The sequence below is a fragment of the Ricinus communis genome, chromosome 2, assembly GCF_019578655.1.
Source record: "Ricinus communis isolate WT05 ecotype wild-type chromosome 2, ASM1957865v1, whole genome shotgun sequence".
In the NCBI taxonomy this organism is placed as follows: Eukaryota; Viridiplantae; Streptophyta; class Magnoliopsida; order Malpighiales; family Euphorbiaceae; genus Ricinus; species Ricinus communis.
The window spans coordinates 9769370-9786875 of NC_063257.1; the positions used below are offsets into that span (position 1 = coordinate 9769370).

The window sequence follows — 17506 nt, forward strand, 5'->3', positions numbered from 1 at the left end:
TATATTAATTGAGATGTATAAATAGTTAAATAATATATAAATTTTTGTTTGTGAAACAATTTTCCTTGTTAGATTCTGGAAAAAAGCTAACACTCTCTATATAAGTTAAAACAATAACTAATAATATTAAACAATAATATTAACTTTGGATAATTGTTTCCCTTAAATTCTAGATGATAAGTTATTTATAATGTATTATGGGTCTATAATACTATATAAATCTATGAAATTGATATTATTTTAATTTTAATAATTTATTAATAAAATTAAATATTAAATTAGCCAATTATATATAGTACTTCGTTATTATTATTTTACTAAAAAATTTATTTATTTTAAAATTTAATTAGTGATATTTAATAAATTATAAAATTTATTTATATAATTTTAATTTGTATAAATAATTAAAATTTATATATAGATTTACCAACAATTTAAATTACATAGAAAACTAATAAATACTTAAAATAATAATAATTAAAATCTTTATAATTAAAAAATAAATTTATAATTTCAGAATGCACGATAACCCTAACATATATATTATCTATTAATTATTTATGAAAAATAAATGAAGCCTAATAGGGAAAAAGGATTATTTAGTAAATTGGATTTGAGTTTGTTTTTGTTAGAATTAGTGGAAGCTAAGTCATGCTTAGCTTAAACACATTAACTTTTTACTAAGTGGATGGGTTTCTTTTTGTTTTCTTGTTTTTATACAAAGTGGATTGGTTTTTCCATGTGGAAAATAATGGCTCCAAGTCTTTGGGGTGGGACCATTTGGTGGGCCCCAGTTGAATGGTGAGAGCAGCCTACCCCAAAACTACGCGTTTAAATAAATGACCAACCACTTTTATTTTTCAATTTTTTAAAAAACAAATTATATAAAATTATTAAATAGTTTTATTATTTTATAATTTTCAATATATTATTTTTTTAGATAAAAAGAGATATGTGATTATAAATCGTTACAAAAAAAAATATTTCACTGTTGAAAAGCCTCGATTTGCAATGGTTCAGCCACCTTTATATCGATCGGTCATTATTATTATATTGTCTGTATTTGAAAACGTGAATTTAAAGCTTAACAACTCTTATATCTAATATTTGATCGTTAAATTACAATTTAATAAATAGTTAATTTAGTGATATTGATTTAACGATCAAATAATGACGTTTCGAGTTGTTAAACACTAAATTCATATTATCAAATAAAAAAAATAATAATGATGACTAATCGAAGTAAAAATTATTAAATTTTTACAAATCGAGACTTTCTAACAGTGAAATATTTTTTTGTTACAATTTATAACCATATACATCTTTTTGTCTGAAAAAATTACATACTAAAATTTCTAAAATAATAAAATCACAGAATATTTTTATGTACTTATTCTAAAGAAAAATTGTCTTCTTTCAAGTCTTAGGCTCCGTTATTTTATGAAATATATTTGCCAAATAAATATCTTCTAATTTTTCGGTATCTAGAATGTTTAAAAGTTAAGTTAAAAATTTCATTTTAGTCCACAGAAAAATTTTATATCTCTAAAAAAAATAACTTCCTATTTCAGAAATAAAAATATAATTTTTCACTTTTTGGAAATAACACATCTTTACTTTCATTTCCAATTTTTCTTAATAATTTTTAGGATTATAACTAAACATAAGAAAAATAAATTATTTTCTAAAAAAAATATTTTCTGGAAGAAATTATTTTTTATGAAAGGAACGAAAGTCTTGGTGAATTTATGAAATTGGCCCACAAAAGTAGAAAATTAATAAAATAAATGAGGGTGGGGAATACACTAATTAGTATTTGTTTATTATTTAATCCAATCCTCAAATAAATTTATGAAAATGCCACCACAAACTTTGTCTCTTTTAAGTGCATGAAAATTAAAAAAAAAATTATTTTAAGTGCACACATATAAATATGAAACTTTTAAATACAAGTAAATTAGGCTAATCTAATATAATTAAATATAAAATTTGTCCTCTCAAAACAGAGTTCACCAAAATATTGATAAAATGATTCCTATTATATATTAAGAATTTAGGAACTTAAGAAAGGTTAGTAATGCTCACCTTTTATATGAAATTTTTTTTTTTTTTTTTTTTTTTGCAAATATATATATTTACATGGATTTTGTTTAAATGTTATAAAACATATTATGTTATTGATATTGTGTGTTTAGTACAAAGGATTAAATCCATAAAACATTTTAAAAAATTATTCATAAATAAGAATAATCAAAATCCCACAATCTAATTAATTATAATTTCAGAAATTATGCTAACATACTAATCATACTGGGAAATGAATATATCACTGAAACTGTATATTTAGTATAAAGGAAAAAGCCTCTATTTATAAAAGATAATATATGCTCTAAAAGCAAATAGAAACATAATCAGAATCCCTTAATCAAGCTAATTATGATTTTACTAACTATATTAACATATAAATTATGTATTCCAATCCTATTAGTATCTCTAACAACTATGATCAAATTTTTTTATTCAAATTATAAAAATTATGATAAATTTCTTATTTACTGTTTACCATAATTTAAACTTAAAAATCCCCTTAACATGAGCGATTTTACAATGTTATTTCCCTTAATTATTGCAATGGAAAATGGAAACTATGAATTCTCTCTTATTATTATTACTTTTATTTATATTCATATAATATATATAAAGATTTTTGGTCAATGGCGACTTTGCATGGGTTTCTAACCCAAAGACAGGGAGTCATCGCCAAATTGTCCTTTACACTTGCGTTTATTTCTTTTCCTTCTTTTTTCCTTTAATTATTTGGTCACCAAAAGTTTAAAAGTTGCAAAGTCCATAAAATTTCACATTAGCAATATAACATTAATGTGATCATCTGAACATCCTTTCCAGAAGTAAATAAGACTTACTCAGGATTGCAAGCCAATAATTTCTTTGATTCACTTGGAACATATCCGGAAGTATAAAGCTCCAATGTCTCTGTCTCTCCTTGAATTATTCTGTCTCTTCAACATCCGAAGAAAATGGAGGCCCCGGCGTTTCGTCGACGCTGTGGAAAGTGCTTATGTGACATCCAAATGTGTAGAGTGATTCGATAATACATACAGTTGCTAAGCCAGCAGCATTGGACACTGCTTCAGTTTGTACAAGATCAGAAGCTGGTTGCTGCAAGAGAACTGTGAAGTGAAGACAAGTGAAGGGACCCTGACCAATAACATTGCATACAAGTGAAAAACCTTGCCACAATAAAAATTAACATTAGCATACATATATGGACAACCCTAATCACCTGCAGACGTTTGTCATATGTTTTCACAGGTTACAATACAAATCCCTAAATAGCCTTCAAATTTCATATAAGGAGAACATAAAATAGAAAGTGAAGGGAATCAAACAAATTACTTGTTTTGTCATTAGATTAATATTTTCTGAAATATTGAAGAAACACAGAGCAACAAAAAATCCTTCAACAAAATACACCTGATAAAACCTACATCTTTTCTTTAATCCCTAAGAAATATTTCCAAGAAAATTATTGGCTTAGTTTCATCCAAGGTCATTGAACCTATCACTGACTTTAAATTCAGTAGCTAAACATCCATTTTTCACATAAAGATATAAGTCATGTTTAATTTGTACTTCATAAGGTCACCGTTGCTAGATTGCAATAAACAAAACTTCAGCTTGGTTTTTGGTGTCTTTAGTCAACTATAATTCAATCCAAGTCTACAATTAAGCATGACTTGGAAAATTTAGTCAGCAAACGAACAAAAAAAGATTTTAAAAAGAAAAATCTTCCCATGTGATATTATCAACACAAATTCAAATTGACTGTTAAATCTCAATGATGATTTCAAAGACCACAATGAAGTTATCCCAGAAACAATTCTCACAATATGACAGGTACAGTTGAAACAGACAAACAAGGCTAATACCACTTACCGCAAATATGTACATTCAATTCAGGGCATGGCAGGTTCATCTTGTAACCTCAGGGTATGATAAGAAGGCCATCTGAAATTACAATCTTGCAATGGATATAATAATGAGCCAGATAACAGAAACACCTTCACATACAACTGTAATTTTGTTTTTATTTCCCATTGTTGAGGTAGAATATATTGCGCCAGTTTTCTGGTAAGAACATTACCTAATACATTCCCTAACACATTTTTAAGATGACGCAAAAAATAGTGTTTTGAAACAATATTGGATGGAAATTCCTAGCATAAATTCACAGACAAAAAAAAATAACAAAGATATGTACGTGATCAGAAAGCCTAAATCAGTATATAAGTCAAGCTCTAGAAAACCAACTACTTGTTATCCTTACACCAGATAGGAGGACATGAGATTCCAACTAATTTTCATGTGGGTTGGCATTGATGCCACAAAGCGGAGAAGATCTGGCTTTGCATCAAGTGCAGGGTGAATGTTCTCTGACTTTTCATTTAAAACAGCTAGGAATTTTGCAATGTTAGGAAGTACAAATTCCCTACAATGAAGATGTAGCAAGGGGACCTTTGACAAGACACTTCCCTTCTGAACATCTAGACCTGCTGGCCTACGCAACTTGTATGGTTTCCCAGAAAATGGCTCTATATCAACTCGAGGCATTTGCTTCCATCTCTGGTGCACACACCAACCATATTTATAATCACCAACAATGGGAGTCCCAAGAGCTTCAGCACAATGTACCCTGAGCTTTACAAATATTGAACAGACAAAATTAGATATGGTTAAAATGCATACCATGCTTCATCTTAAATCAACATTTAGAAGAAACTCAATCTACAGATACTCTCATGTTTCATTTATTCTTTTGATATCCTGATCCCATCATCCGCTTTTCTGCTAAAGGGAATTGATCCCGCATCTCAACTTTGCAATCACAGTTGTTTTCTCCCCATTGGTAAATATTGAATTACAGATGTACCCCATTTCCATCCATCATTTCATCAAATGACATAGCACCATTTCCACCTTTACTTGTAAAAGCCATGATATCATTTGCCCTTAGCCCATTACATGAACAATCTATCTTCCGTTTCATTCCATTTAGCAGTATCAAATAAATCAAATAGGGATAAATAACTTCATAGTACCTGATGCTTTCGGCTTGTAAGGGGACGTAGCTCAATCCATGAGCATCCATTTATTCTAGGACCTAGCACCCGATACTCAGTTAAAGCTTCTTGGGAAGCTTCCAAACCTGAATGCTGAGCCAAGACGACTCTCTCGGTCTTCCCATCATTAAGAAGCACCTAAAATAAGTAACAACAATAAACAAATACGTCCTCCAAGAAGTCCCAAAAAGATGCCTTTTTCTGCTTATACAAACACACACACAGAGAGAGAGAGAGAGAGAGAGAGAGAGAGAGAGAGAGAACCTTTGAAAGAGGAGCTCGAATTAAGCCTTCTTTTTCCTTGGGAGAGCCTATAACCAATGCCCAGTACCGTTGATATGTTGCTTTACATGCATCATTCCAAGCCTAAAATTGCCAACATGTATTATAGCTCCAAACAAAAAGGTCGAAGCATTAAACCATCTCTCCTACAATATCACACAAGATGCATCAACAGCTTACAAGTTTCATAAAAGACAATATAATTACCTTACACCGAGAGTTTGATTTATTTACGTCGCTAAATAACCACTGAAGATGATCAATGCTTTCCTTTGTCCGCCCCATTAAGAGGAGACCGCTGCTCTCTCTGTCAAGGCGCTGCACCTGGTGAAAGTATTTGTATGAGAACGAACTAATCCATAATTGGAAGATTTATAGAAATAGCAATAACAATATTAAAAACAGAGAGAGAGATTCAAAATAGTAATTTCATGTTTGGGTAACTACTTCAAAAATGAAACGTGAAGAACTCTGCATGAGTACAGCTCAGTTGCCAGAAAAACACTTACCAACTTGGGGCCCTCATCATAATCATAAGACAAAGCAGCAGCTGCCAATGCGTCCATGCTATTGTGAAGTGGAAGATTACCCTAATAAAATCATGACAGAAAAATATATTAACAGGCAGTAAGATTTGCAAAGACAACAACTGAGTATAAGCAATGACTACAGACTCAAACCTTCACTGGCAATCTTGGAGGCTTGTTCAATACAATTATAGCAGAATCCTAATATTGGACAAACAATCAGTAACAGAAAAGGAAATATGTGGAATAAAAGACTAACAAGAAGAGCAAGAAGAAGATTTGGCTTATGGCATCATCAACCTAAAACTAATTCATCATTTTAATTGAAGAAAACAGGACAGAACTACAGTAAGTCAAATTAAGACATACTTTGTACTTGACAAGCCTCTGTAAATATTGAATCTCATCAGCATTTGGATATAAAGTTCCGCTTGGTATGGTATCAAACCTCTTGGAAATCCTAGTCTCAGCTACTGATACAGCAACATGAACTCTTGCTCCTGCTTCCATGATGTCATTGTGTTTAATCTGTAGGCAAGCTGTGCTTTAGAAAATTAAAAAATCACATGGAATCATGGAAGTATGCAGAGAAGTAAAAAAGAAACAAAAGTCAGAGTAGCATACTTAGCATAATTGATTATGCATGAAAGCACACCTTTCTCAAAGACATTTGGCCTCCATATTCTATTGAGCCACTACCATTTGGGCACTCTATGTGGACCTAGTACAAAAAGACATAGTATAGAGGCAAATCAACATTATTAATCCAGAGAGAGAGAGAGAGAGTTAGAATTCTATACTCACAAGGCCCTTATTAAAATGTGACTGAATTGCAGAGTCAAGGATTTCATCAAAGTAATACTTGACCCAGCTAATGGCAGTGACATGAGATGCCATGGAATTCCTTCCAGGCAAAGGAAGGCCGGGGAATGGGGGCAAGGATAGGAGCTGGCGTGGCTTGGGTCCATCTTTAGGAGAGCCCAAATGAGCAACATTGTTGGAGACTCTAATAACTGGATTGGCATAGGCAGGTGGTGGAGGAGCTATTCTTGAGTAACTTCTACCCTGAGATACCACCCTTCTGCAATATATATTCTTCCACATTCTCTGCACTCTTAAGGATGCAAGATCAAAAGGAGAAATAGCACTTAGAGGGCTGCAAATTACTTAAGATTAAATAAAACAGACATCTGCTTATGCTAAATGTGTATCACTTCAGTAATGATAAAATCACAAGACATATTAAAATAAAATAAAATAAAAAAAGATTGTTGCAATATCAAGCAAACATTTCTTATATTAGTACACAAAATCAATTACCTGAAACTAAAACACCACAAATTACGAACCCTATCAACTTTGTGATTGATAAAACAAATAGAAAGAAACCCAAAATTAGTGTATTAGTATTTATCCTGTATCCTGCCTTGAAATCATGGTTTGGCAACTGCAGCTACCACTTAATTCTCGACCAAGGCCCCTCCCTCCACCACCGTCACATACACCAGTTTATCGCTGCCTGAAAAAACCCGCAAGCACACTCTCCCTGTCCCTGAAAATACAAACTAGTAAACTAAAGTCGTTATAATCTAATACACCACATAACTGAGATGGGATAAGCAGTGTACATATGAAACCAAGAAGACTGAGATTTCAAGTGTATTGTAGATTAAAACCATGGCTTATTTGCACTAACAATGTTAAAAAGCATATCCACTGCTAATTGTGGCATATCAAAGCGAGTGAAAAAAAAAATTATATATATATAATAATTAAGCTAAGTTTATTATTAAATAATAATTGAAAAACAAAAAAGGGACACACCTTAAGCAATCTGAGAATCGATCAGTAGATTAGAAATTGAGTAAAAACAACTGAGAGGCGCGCGCGAGCCAGAGAGAGAAGAAGAAGAGGGTGGCCGCTGCCCAGTGTAAGGAACATCAAAACGCAGCGTATAGCAGGTCTTACGACTTGCATTTTATAAAAGAACAAAGGGCAAGGCCCAATTTAACCCCTGAACTGTATGTTTATTCTCAAATTTTCTCCATAGTGCCTTTTTTTTTTACAATCTCACCCTTTTACTATATATAACATTAAAATCGTATAGAAATGCTGAAACTTGTCTCATTTTTTTTTTTTATAATTTTCCTTTTTCCAATTTCACTCTACCCAGCTCTTAATACCGCGATGGAGAACTTTTAAATAAATTTAATTTATTATGTATTTATGATGAAAATAAAAAAAATATATTATATAATTTTATAGTTTAACATATTTTTATTTTAGGATCTGTAACTTATTTATATGAATATGGTCGTTACTAAATAATGACTAAATCGTATAACACTATTAGACAATACTAATGTGGCAATTAAAAAATAGTAGCTATTGTATGTCAAATCATAATTTATTAACTATATTATATAATTTGATTATTATTTACTAACAGTTATATTTATAAGATATTAATATAATAATAAAAATTATAAACTCTAAGTAAAAATATATTATATTATATAGTAATTTAATAAAAGAATTTAAAATTATTATACAGAAATCTATAATATTATTTTTATTAATTCTAATATTAATAAAAATATACTAAAATAAATGATAATTTAATAATTTTTTAAAAATAATTATACAAAAATATATAATATTATTTATTAAAAATAATATATATACTAGTTATTTTTATAACTAAAATTAATTAATTAAAACACTATCTAAATAAAATCACATATTAATATATAATTAATTTTATTAAAAATAACTAATAAATTAAATATGTTTATTAAAAAAAAATTTAAGTATGTGTCACTATCAAGTTTGTTCTACTTTATTTCCAACAATACTGCTCTTAACGAGCATGGACCAATTCTTCAGTCGCTCCTCAGAATGCTAAAAATAAGTTTTTAAATTAAAATAAATTAATTATTTGTCCATTCATTATATGATTATTATTATTATTTTAATTATAAAATTTAAATTAATAAATATATTTTTATATATTTTTAATATTTAAATATTAATTTATAATATTTTAAAAAATAATAACAAACTTACTATTATCTTTAAATATTTTTAATTTCTAAAATTTTATTAGTATAATAATATAAAAATTATTATCAAAAAATTTATTTATTAATTTTAATATTATATAAATTAATACTATCAATATAATTGATTTGTTATTTTTTAAATAAAAATTATATAATTAAAATCTAATTTATTAGTGAATATAATATATAAAAATTAAAATTATTATTTAATTAAAAAATTAATTTATTATTAATATATTATTTCTTAAAATTGAAATAAATTTTAAATTAGAAATATAACTTATTAATCAATAAACTAATAAAAAATATAAAATTATATATAAATTTAAATTTTATGTGTCAAAATAAGTATACATATTAAAATAAAATTTTATATATTAAAAATTAAATACACATTAAAAAAAATTAAATCTTAAAAAAATATTTATATATATATAGCCAACAATACATTATAGATATTAGCTATAATTATTACCTTTTATTATATAGTTGACAATTCATTAAAATTTAGGTTTTATAGGCCCGCAAACAGATCCAACTAGAAAATTATAGTTTTTAATTAAAAACAAGTCACGAGCACACTAAAGAAATCTTTGAACTGGAAAAAGCTAAATAAACACTCAATGTTTACTTTATTTCAATTAAATCCTATACCTTTTAAAAATTCCTATTTCAAGCGAACATATCCATTAATAAGAAACCCACTGAAGAATAAAAATTAATATTATATAATGATACCTAGTCTATAATATTTATTTTATTCTAAAAAATTAATATTTTACCTTAGTGTCCTTAATTCTAGCACTTCCTCATCATAAATATAATCTCTATTTTATTTCTCATTCATTCCTTGTTTTCATTTTTTATAATCCAATTTCAAGTAACCTTCAAGATATATATGTAGAAACAAGAGACATCACAAACCTTTAAAAAAACCAGCTTATAGATAATATATTAATTCAAATATTCAACAAAATAAAACACTAATTATAGGTAGTAAGTTAATTGATAAAATTGAATGTAAAAATCGAAATAGATGTTGCATAACTACAATATAATTATCTATCGCCATATAATAGTAATGCTTTATTTTACTTATTTGCACTATTCCCTTTTTAAGTTTTTTATTTTTTATAAATTTAAAATTAAAATCGAAAAATAAAAAAATAGAAAAAAAGGAAAAAATTTTAACATATACAAAAAGAGGTAAAAGGAAATATTGGTTATGAGTTATTACTAATATTTATCTCTTGAATCAATTATCATTTGTGAAAGAAGGTAACTTTAGTAAGTCTACAGAAATCTATCAAAGTAAAAAAAAATTAAAATTATATGAACATTAAGGTAAAAAATATGTCGTCTTAGAAGTTAAAAAATAAAATATATAGTATAGGTGTGAATTATTATTGGCTTTCATTTTAAGTGGATCTATCACAAGTATGCTAATGATGGAAATGAGAAAATCAGTTTTAGTTTAATTAAGAAAAAATAAACTCTTGGTGCTTAATTGACTTTTTCCAAAGAGTTGAAGGATTTTTTTTCTTTTATGCTTTTGCCAAAAATAAATAAATAAATAAAAGACCGGTTGCCTGCTGCAGGCCAACAACTACAAATATTACTGACAGCTTCAATTCAATGACACAGTCGCACAAACAAACAGAAACGCAAACAAACACAAAAACGAACAATCTCATCGATATCCTGATCTACCCTTCTCCTCAATACTCAATACTCAATTCCCAATTAATGTATCAAACAAGAAAATCAGAGTTGGACCATCACGTGCTTACATAAATTGCTATTTTTACAGTCCATGAGGCTTATTCATAGGATTATGATGATGATTGGTGAAGGAGGAAAAGAACAATCAGTTTTGAGGTGATTATTTATGTCGGGTGTTGTTAAAGTTTGAAGCTTTGAGCAATTTCCAAGAAAAAATATAGAAAAAGTTGGAAGGTCTCTTCTTTTTTTTTTTTAGCAATGGGGGATAGTTACAAGGGAATGTCATCTGATAACATAAAAGGGTTAGTGTTGGCATTGTCTTCTAGCTTCTTTATTGGAGCCAGCTTTATTGTCAAGAAGAAAGGTTTGAAGAAAGCTGCTTCTTCTGGTCTCAGGGCTGGTAAAGGATTTTTTTTCCTTTCCTTTTTGTTTTTCTGGATTTGTTTTTGTCTGTTATATCACGAATTTCATTTTTTTATTTTTCTTATTTTCAATTCTGAATTTCTTTGATACACGTGTGGACTGGATTATTGTTTTGGTTGCTGGATCAGGGCAGGTAATGAGTATCTTCAGTTGCGTATGTGATGATGAGCTGCCAAGAACTTTATCTTTTGGTCTATGATGATGGGTTCTGGCTCAATTCTGAATTTCTTTCTTCTTATTTTTTGTTTTCCTGTTCTGGATTAAAAAAGAAAAGGTGGTGTCATCTTGCAGTCATGTAAGCATAATGATAGCCATTGGTTTTGTTTGAAATAAGCTTGTAACTTTTGGATTTGCATAAACTGCTCAGTTTTCTTATGCCTTATGTATATATAATTAGAAATGAGATACTTCCAACAGTATGAGTTCTCAAAAATGGATTGTTATGTATTCTGAATATCTCATTGCATTCATGTTCTCTTGTTTTACAGTTTGTGGGAAAATCTTGTGCTCTGCGACTCAATATAATTTTTTTTCCTGCATCGTGTTTGTTTCTTATATTGAATCTCTTTCTTCTTCCTGAGGAATTGCATTATGATAACTCTTTTGCTGACGAAGCAATCCTTGGTGTTCCATATTTTTTCTGTTTATGCCTTGATGGTGATTTTGCCGGTACTCTTATAGAGTATCTAAATTTATTGATTTGTTGCAGGTGCTGGGGGTTATTCTTACCTGTATGAACCACTTTGGTGGATTGGAATGATTACAAGTAATTTTCTCCCCTTATCCTCTTAATGAAATTCAATATTCAACATGATTAGACTTTTCCTGCTAAAAGATAATGCTGGAAACTATCTACAATTTATTGCAAAGTTTGTATACAAATTCAAGTTTACACGTGTACCTCACTTCACATCAATGTGTATACACTGTATAGTTCTCTACTACATTACACTAAATTGTAGAGATACTAGTTTTCATCAGTTTTCTTTTCTTCTTTTAATGTTATGAAGCTTATTCAAAGTTTGAGGCATTTCTGACATGGATATTGTCATTATGGCAGTGATTGTTGGGGAAATTGCTAATTTTGCAGCTTATGCATTTGCACCAGCTATTCTGGTCACTCCTCTTGGTGCACTTAGCATCATTATCAGGCAAGTGAAAAGTACAAAGTTGACTATAATATTTAAAATATGAATGCTGGATTCCATTTTTCTTGCAGTTCTGTGCTAGCACATGTTATTTTACGAGAGAGGTTGCACATGTTTGGGATTCTTGGTTGTGCTCTATGTGTTGTGGGTTCAACAGCAATTGTATTGCATGCTCCCCAAGAACGTGAGATTGAGTCTGTCAAGGAAGTGTGGGAACTTGCAACAGAGCCAGGTATGATTCCTACTGGGACAAACTATTATCTCTCTTACCATGACAGGATCAAGTCTGTTGCCTTTTTCTTGTCAATATCTTATTTAATATTTGTAACTCCGTTTTTTGGACATTTGCAGCTTTTCTTTTGTATGCTGCTTTTGTCATAGGAGCAGTGTTCATAATCATTATCCGTGTTATACCCCAGTATGGCCAGAGTCATGTTTTGGTCTATATAGCAGTTTGTTCACTTGTTGGTTCACTGTCGGTATGTGTCAGTTTACTCTATTTTGAATCTTAAACGTGTGTTTGTTTGTTTACATGCATGCTTATCCCATAGTTGTTCAAATTATCTTCCCTGCAAACTCTGACAGGTCATGAGTGTCAAAGCGCTTAGTATTGCTCTGAAGCTAACATTCTCAGGAATGAATCAGTTAGTCTATCCCCAAACGTGGGTCTTTACATTGGTTGTAATTACCTGTGTGATCACTCAGATGAACTATTTAAACAAGGTATGGCTTTTGTAAGGCGTTCTTTATCAGTCCCTTCTCCCTTGTAAATTGGAAGGATATTTAAATGCTTATTCATCGTTCTCGTTCAATGTCATTATTAACCATCCACAGAATGCTAGTCCAAATTAAAATTATAAGCAACGCCTTTTCTGTTCATGCCATTTTATTTTTTTTAGTTTGTTGTATGAGTAATAAAAAGAGTCAGCTCATATAAAGCACAAAGAAAAAAAACACCACGTGCTATAAGGTGGTGTTCTAAAGAACTATAAATTAACTGCTGCAAGTTTAAGAGCTAATAAGGGCTGAATAATTTGAATGCTGACAAATTAAGAGCCTATTAATTGAATTAATAATGGCTAAAATTTGAAAAAGAGAAATCTGCTGTATATTGAGTCAAATTATTTTATAAATATCATATCTAAATATAAATATGAAAAAGCATTACAAATTGGCTGGGATGTAATAGTTGCAATGATAAAAATACAAGGTGATGATGATATGGATGGTAGTGGGGATGATGATGTTTGTGGTTGTAATTCTTATTGTTGGATGTTTGGGTTGACATTAGTGGCAGCAACAATGAAAGATGGTTCCAGTGGCGCAGAGATGATGTGGACCTGGTAGTAGTTATTATGGTATTATTGGTAGATAAGATACATAGTAGTTATTCTGCTGTTGCTTAGGACAGAATCATCATTAACTGAAAGTATGAAGTAAAATTTTTTACTTTTGCCATCAGTGATTTGAGCATTATAAAATGTGCTTAAAAGCTAATGCATCAGAAGTTCTTGAAAGAACTAAAGGAAGTTAATAAACCAAAATTTCTGTTAAAACATTTTTAGTCCTTCTTTACCCGATAAAGATATTGAACAAAATGAACTGATGAAAAGTTTAAATTGAAGTGCTTAATTTGGGTTACAAACACCACCTAAGTCATATCTTTTCCCCTTGACGAAGTAAAATTTTTTTGACACATTTTAGGTAAGGAGCTATAAATTGAATACTGAGAGCAATTATACTTTATAGATATTTTTAGATTAAAAAAGTTCTAAGGGTAAGATTGTAAATTCTCTCTTTCACAAACACTGCCAATTAGTTGTGGTTTTTTGAGAAAATCTGAAATTTTTTCTCAATTGCAGGCTCTTGATACATTTAACACAGCAGTTGTATCCCCTATATACTATGTGATGTTTACATCCTTAACCATTTTGGCCAGCGTCATCATGTTTAAGGTAATGCATATACACCTGGTAAATTTGATTTTCATTTTTTTTAATTCTTTTCCCTGTGGGTTTATTCTATCCCCCACCCCTTTTCTGAATTGATGCAATTGAAGTTCTGTGCGATGTGACAGACCTAATCCTGTCATTTAATGTTAAATCATAGGCATGCAAGTACCTGCCACTTGGGCTGCAAAGTATATTTTAAGCCTTAATTCTATTTAGCTCTGAACTGCATGATTACATCAAACTTAATCATCAGCATGCCTGACATTTAGCACACACGTACCCTCTTCCCCTCACAATAGAGAAGAAAGGTTATTCAGTTAGTGAGGCAAGGTAGTTGGATATCATTGAAAAATAGGAAAGTACGTTACCAAAAGATTTCCTCAGATTATGTCTTCATGTCTCCTATTCCAGATCACGGGTTATAATTTGATATCCCTTAGAAGGTTGACATTCTTTTTTGGGTTGACATGGGTTGTGTAACTGTACACCGTAAGCAGAAATTAAGAAAAAAGTAGTCATCTCCCATTTAACTTCGGATATGCCAATGGGTTGCCACAAGTGACAAAGAGATGTGGTGTGATTGGTATATGTCATGGAATCAAATCTAACTTAGCAAATGAATATGTGAAGTGCACAATTAATTTTGATTGATGGTTGCTCTAACAAAAAAAAGGTCTGAAAAAATTTGAAATTTGAAAGGATGAATGAGATGGCTGCTTAAACGAAGATGATGACCCAGTAAATTCTGGGCTTCTAATTGACAAAGGGTAGGTGTTAAGCTTCCACACCTGGCAGGCATCATTAATTATGTGATGCAATTATCAAAAGATTTAATTCCAATTTGGATTTACAAAAATTACTGTTAGTACGAAAGTCCATTCCCTTGTAAAATATTTGGATGTGTGGGTGCGTCATCAAACAGATAAATGTTATTTGTTATGTATGCATAAAAATATACATAAATCTGAGCGCCTTGGCTTATTGGTGATTCTAAAGTTGCTTGTTTACTTGCTTGAAGTTACTTGTTCATATTTATAATGCCTGTTAATTCTGAATTGCCAATTGGAAATGCATCACTCATCACTCTATGGATATTTTTCTTTTTCAAAACCCGAATAGATATCAAATAGGTTTCAGTTTGCGGAAAAGAGAGTGAAGGAAAAGGATTTTAGATGCTAATTGGCAGAAGACTTTTTCACTCACTTTGGTGTCAAACCGTCATATTCCGCAATGACGCCTCTGCAAGAACTAAAATACTGAAGTTTTACAGGCTTTTACACAAGTGGCTTTTCTTTTCATCTCAATTATGTACTCTTTTCAACTCAGGATTGGGACCGGCAGAATCCAACTCAAATTGTTACTGAAATGTGTGGATTCGTGACTATCCTTTCGGGAACTTTTCTTCTTCATAAAACAAAGGACATGGTTGAGGGTGAGCATTCAGGGGTTTAAAGCAATACTTGGTGATTTCTTATGGTTTCACTGTAAACAAATTAAGCACCCTTTGCAGGTTCGTCGCCATCTCTACCATTGAGCATTCCCAAGCATTCAGAAGAAGATGGGTTTCAACCTGAAGGAATCCCTCTTCGACGTCAAGCATCCCTGCGGCAGGCATAACTGTTCTGTGATTCATCAATCTACTGTTCCCCGGTTATGCATGTTTCTGGAGGACTGAGAAACTCCCAGCTGCCGACCCATATATTAGCAACATATTCAGCCGGCCCTTCAAATTCCTTGAGAAGTCGATGAACAAAGATGGCTGAAATTCTTCCTGGATAGAAAATGAAATGAGCACTTTGAGCTTCACATTTTACTTCCCCCCTTTTTGTACTGGCAAAGGGCCCCATCTTAAGGAATTGTAATTTTGAGCACATCGTTCCATATAATGGATCCTAGCTCCAAGTTTACGGAGAAATATAGATTTTCCGGGCACTGGATTGATGTTGGAGAAGGGAGTTCTGACATGCCAGAACCATTTAAGGTAAAACCGTTATTTCTGGTATCCTTTAGTCTCATAGTTTCAAACTAACTATTACATTAATTGGAATTGTTTTTCCAACGCATTAACAGATGAATTTTCTTGAATGATAGTATGATATAGTAACCTACATATATGTACAATCTTACTTATTTATATTTATTGTATTTAATTACAATAAATCTTGTTAACATCTGCCGATTTTATTACACGAATGAAAATTCTCTTAATCCTTTGCAATTTCAGAATGGGAATGCTATGCTTTTATTTTATGATATGAGTTGCTGCTGTTGCTGCTGTAAACATCTTCTTGTTAGCAATATAAATGTTTGGCCTAATACAGTTTTGGTACTGTCATTATCTTTTTCTGTCTCAGGAAAATGGTGCTGCATCTTTTTCTGTTATTATCTCATGCATCTGTTAAGGAGACTTGCTGTCAGGACTGGCCAGCTGCCTTGAGCAACCCTGTGCGCTAATGAATAAACATTCTCTGACAGTCTTATTTTTCCGCACAGTTGATGTCTTGATGACAAGTGGGAGCACTAACACTCCAACTTTGACTTTTACCCCAACTCTGGTCTTGCACCAAATCAAAATTTTTTATCACTGGTTTAGAAATTGAACCGATAATCCAACCATTACAGGTTAGACAGTTAATCCAACAATGTCTGGTAAAAGTTTTTTGATTTTCAATATTTAAAAGTCTGTCATTATTAAGAGAAATCTATTCCAACCATTCAAACCTGGGTTGTAGACACTAAATAGAACTAGCATGTCCATCTCATATAATTTTATCGATCGAAGTTTAACTCTCATCTAAAAAGTACAAAGTCAAGACTCATTGTCAAATATAAAAAAAAAAAAAAATCTCAATATGAATTAAATAAGAAAATGTCAAATGTATTTAATTATAGTTTTGCATTATAGAGGTTATCTAGATAGGATTTTTTTTCTTGGCTATTGCTGGTGTATTAAAAATTTAAAATACAATCACATTACATATGATTTATCTAATAACTAAGGAGAATACATGAAGTTAAATAGTATTCTTTGAGCATTATTAAAAGATGAGAACCCATGCATGGCAGGAGAGCATGCTGCATTAGTAAATGAATATATGTGTTTACATAAATTTTATCAAGATTCTTTGGAAGACAGGAGAGAATTCTAGAATAATCTAGAGACATGTTAATATGTAGATAAGTGTAGAATTGTATAAAAAATTCTAGATATTTAATTTTAGCCATTAGATTAAATCAATTCTCACTGTC

The 17506-nt window shown here is 30.5% G+C and overlaps 2 protein-coding genes across 14 annotated transcripts; one reads left to right on the forward strand and one right to left on the reverse strand.

Moving 5' to 3' along the window:
- Positions 1–2831: 2831 nt before the first annotated feature.
- LOC8262735 (RNA pseudouridine synthase 3, mitochondrial) lies at positions 2832–7931 on the reverse strand. 10 transcript variants are annotated; one of them, XR_001535764.2, is made up of 12 exons: positions 7775–7931; positions 7377–7515; positions 6755–7064; positions 6606–6671; positions 6320–6478; positions 6104–6151; positions 5933–6013; positions 5631–5747; positions 5406–5507; positions 5121–5279; positions 3958–4719; positions 2832–3180 (listed from the first exon to the last, which is right to left on the reverse strand). XR_001535764.2 is itself a non-coding variant. In XM_025158712.2 (11 exons), the coding sequence occupies exons 3-11, from the start codon at positions 7052–7054 to the stop codon at positions 4345–4347; spliced, it is 1407 nt and encodes a 468-aa protein (XP_025014480.2). In that variant the 5' UTR covers positions 7055–7057; positions 7377–7515; positions 7775–7931; the 3' UTR covers positions 2832–4344. The 10 variants fall into 10 exon arrangements, 7 of the variants coding, with proteins under 7 accessions (XP_025014480.2, XP_015579436.2, XP_002526838.2 ...); XR_001535763.2 differs by having other exon boundaries at positions 2832–3191; XR_001535762.2 differs by having other exon boundaries at positions 2832–3219.
- A 2659-nt stretch (positions 7932–10590) lies between these two features.
- Positions 10591–16897, forward strand: LOC8262734 (probable magnesium transporter NIPA4). 4 transcript variants are annotated; one of them, XR_001535765.3, is made up of 10 exons: positions 10599–11134; positions 11867–11923; positions 12218–12308; positions 12377–12537; positions 12657–12784; positions 12891–13028; positions 14168–14260; positions 15584–15689; positions 15768–16238; positions 16612–16897. XR_001535765.3 is itself a non-coding variant. In XM_002526791.4 (9 exons), the coding sequence occupies exons 1-9, from the start codon at positions 10993–10995 to the stop codon at positions 15872–15874; spliced, it is 1023 nt and encodes a 340-aa protein (XP_002526837.1). In that variant the 5' UTR covers positions 10599–10992; the 3' UTR covers positions 15875–16369. The 4 variants fall into 4 exon arrangements, 2 of the variants coding, with proteins under 2 accessions (XP_048227176.1, XP_002526837.1); XR_007214877.1 differs by lacking the exon at positions 10599–11134 and adding an exon at positions 11144–11452; XM_002526791.4 differs by lacking the exon at positions 16612–16897 and having other exon boundaries at positions 15768–16369.
- Positions 16898–17506: the final 609 nt, after the last annotated feature.

Coding starts and splice junctions, on each gene's coding strand:
- LOC8262735 (XM_015723950.2), bottom strand. Junction 5,508..5,630: donor AATCAAACTCTCGGTGTAAG/GTAATTATATTG, acceptor TGGCAATTTTAG/GCTTGGAATGATGCATGTAA. Junction 4,720..5,120: donor TTACAAGCCGAAAGCATCAG/GTACTATGAAGT, acceptor ATATTTGTAAAG/CTCAGGGTACATTGTGCTGA.
- LOC8262734 (XM_002526791.4), top strand. CDS start 10,993: ATGGGGGATAGTTACAAGGGAATGTCATCTGATAACATAAAAGGGTTA. Junction 11,135..11,866: donor TTCTTCTGGTCTCAGGGCTG/GTAAAGGATTTT, acceptor GATTTGTTGCAG/GTGCTGGGGGTTATTCTTAC. Junction 11,924..12,217: donor GTGGATTGGAATGATTACAA/GTAATTTTCTCC, acceptor TCATTATGGCAG/TGATTGTTGGGGAAATTGCT.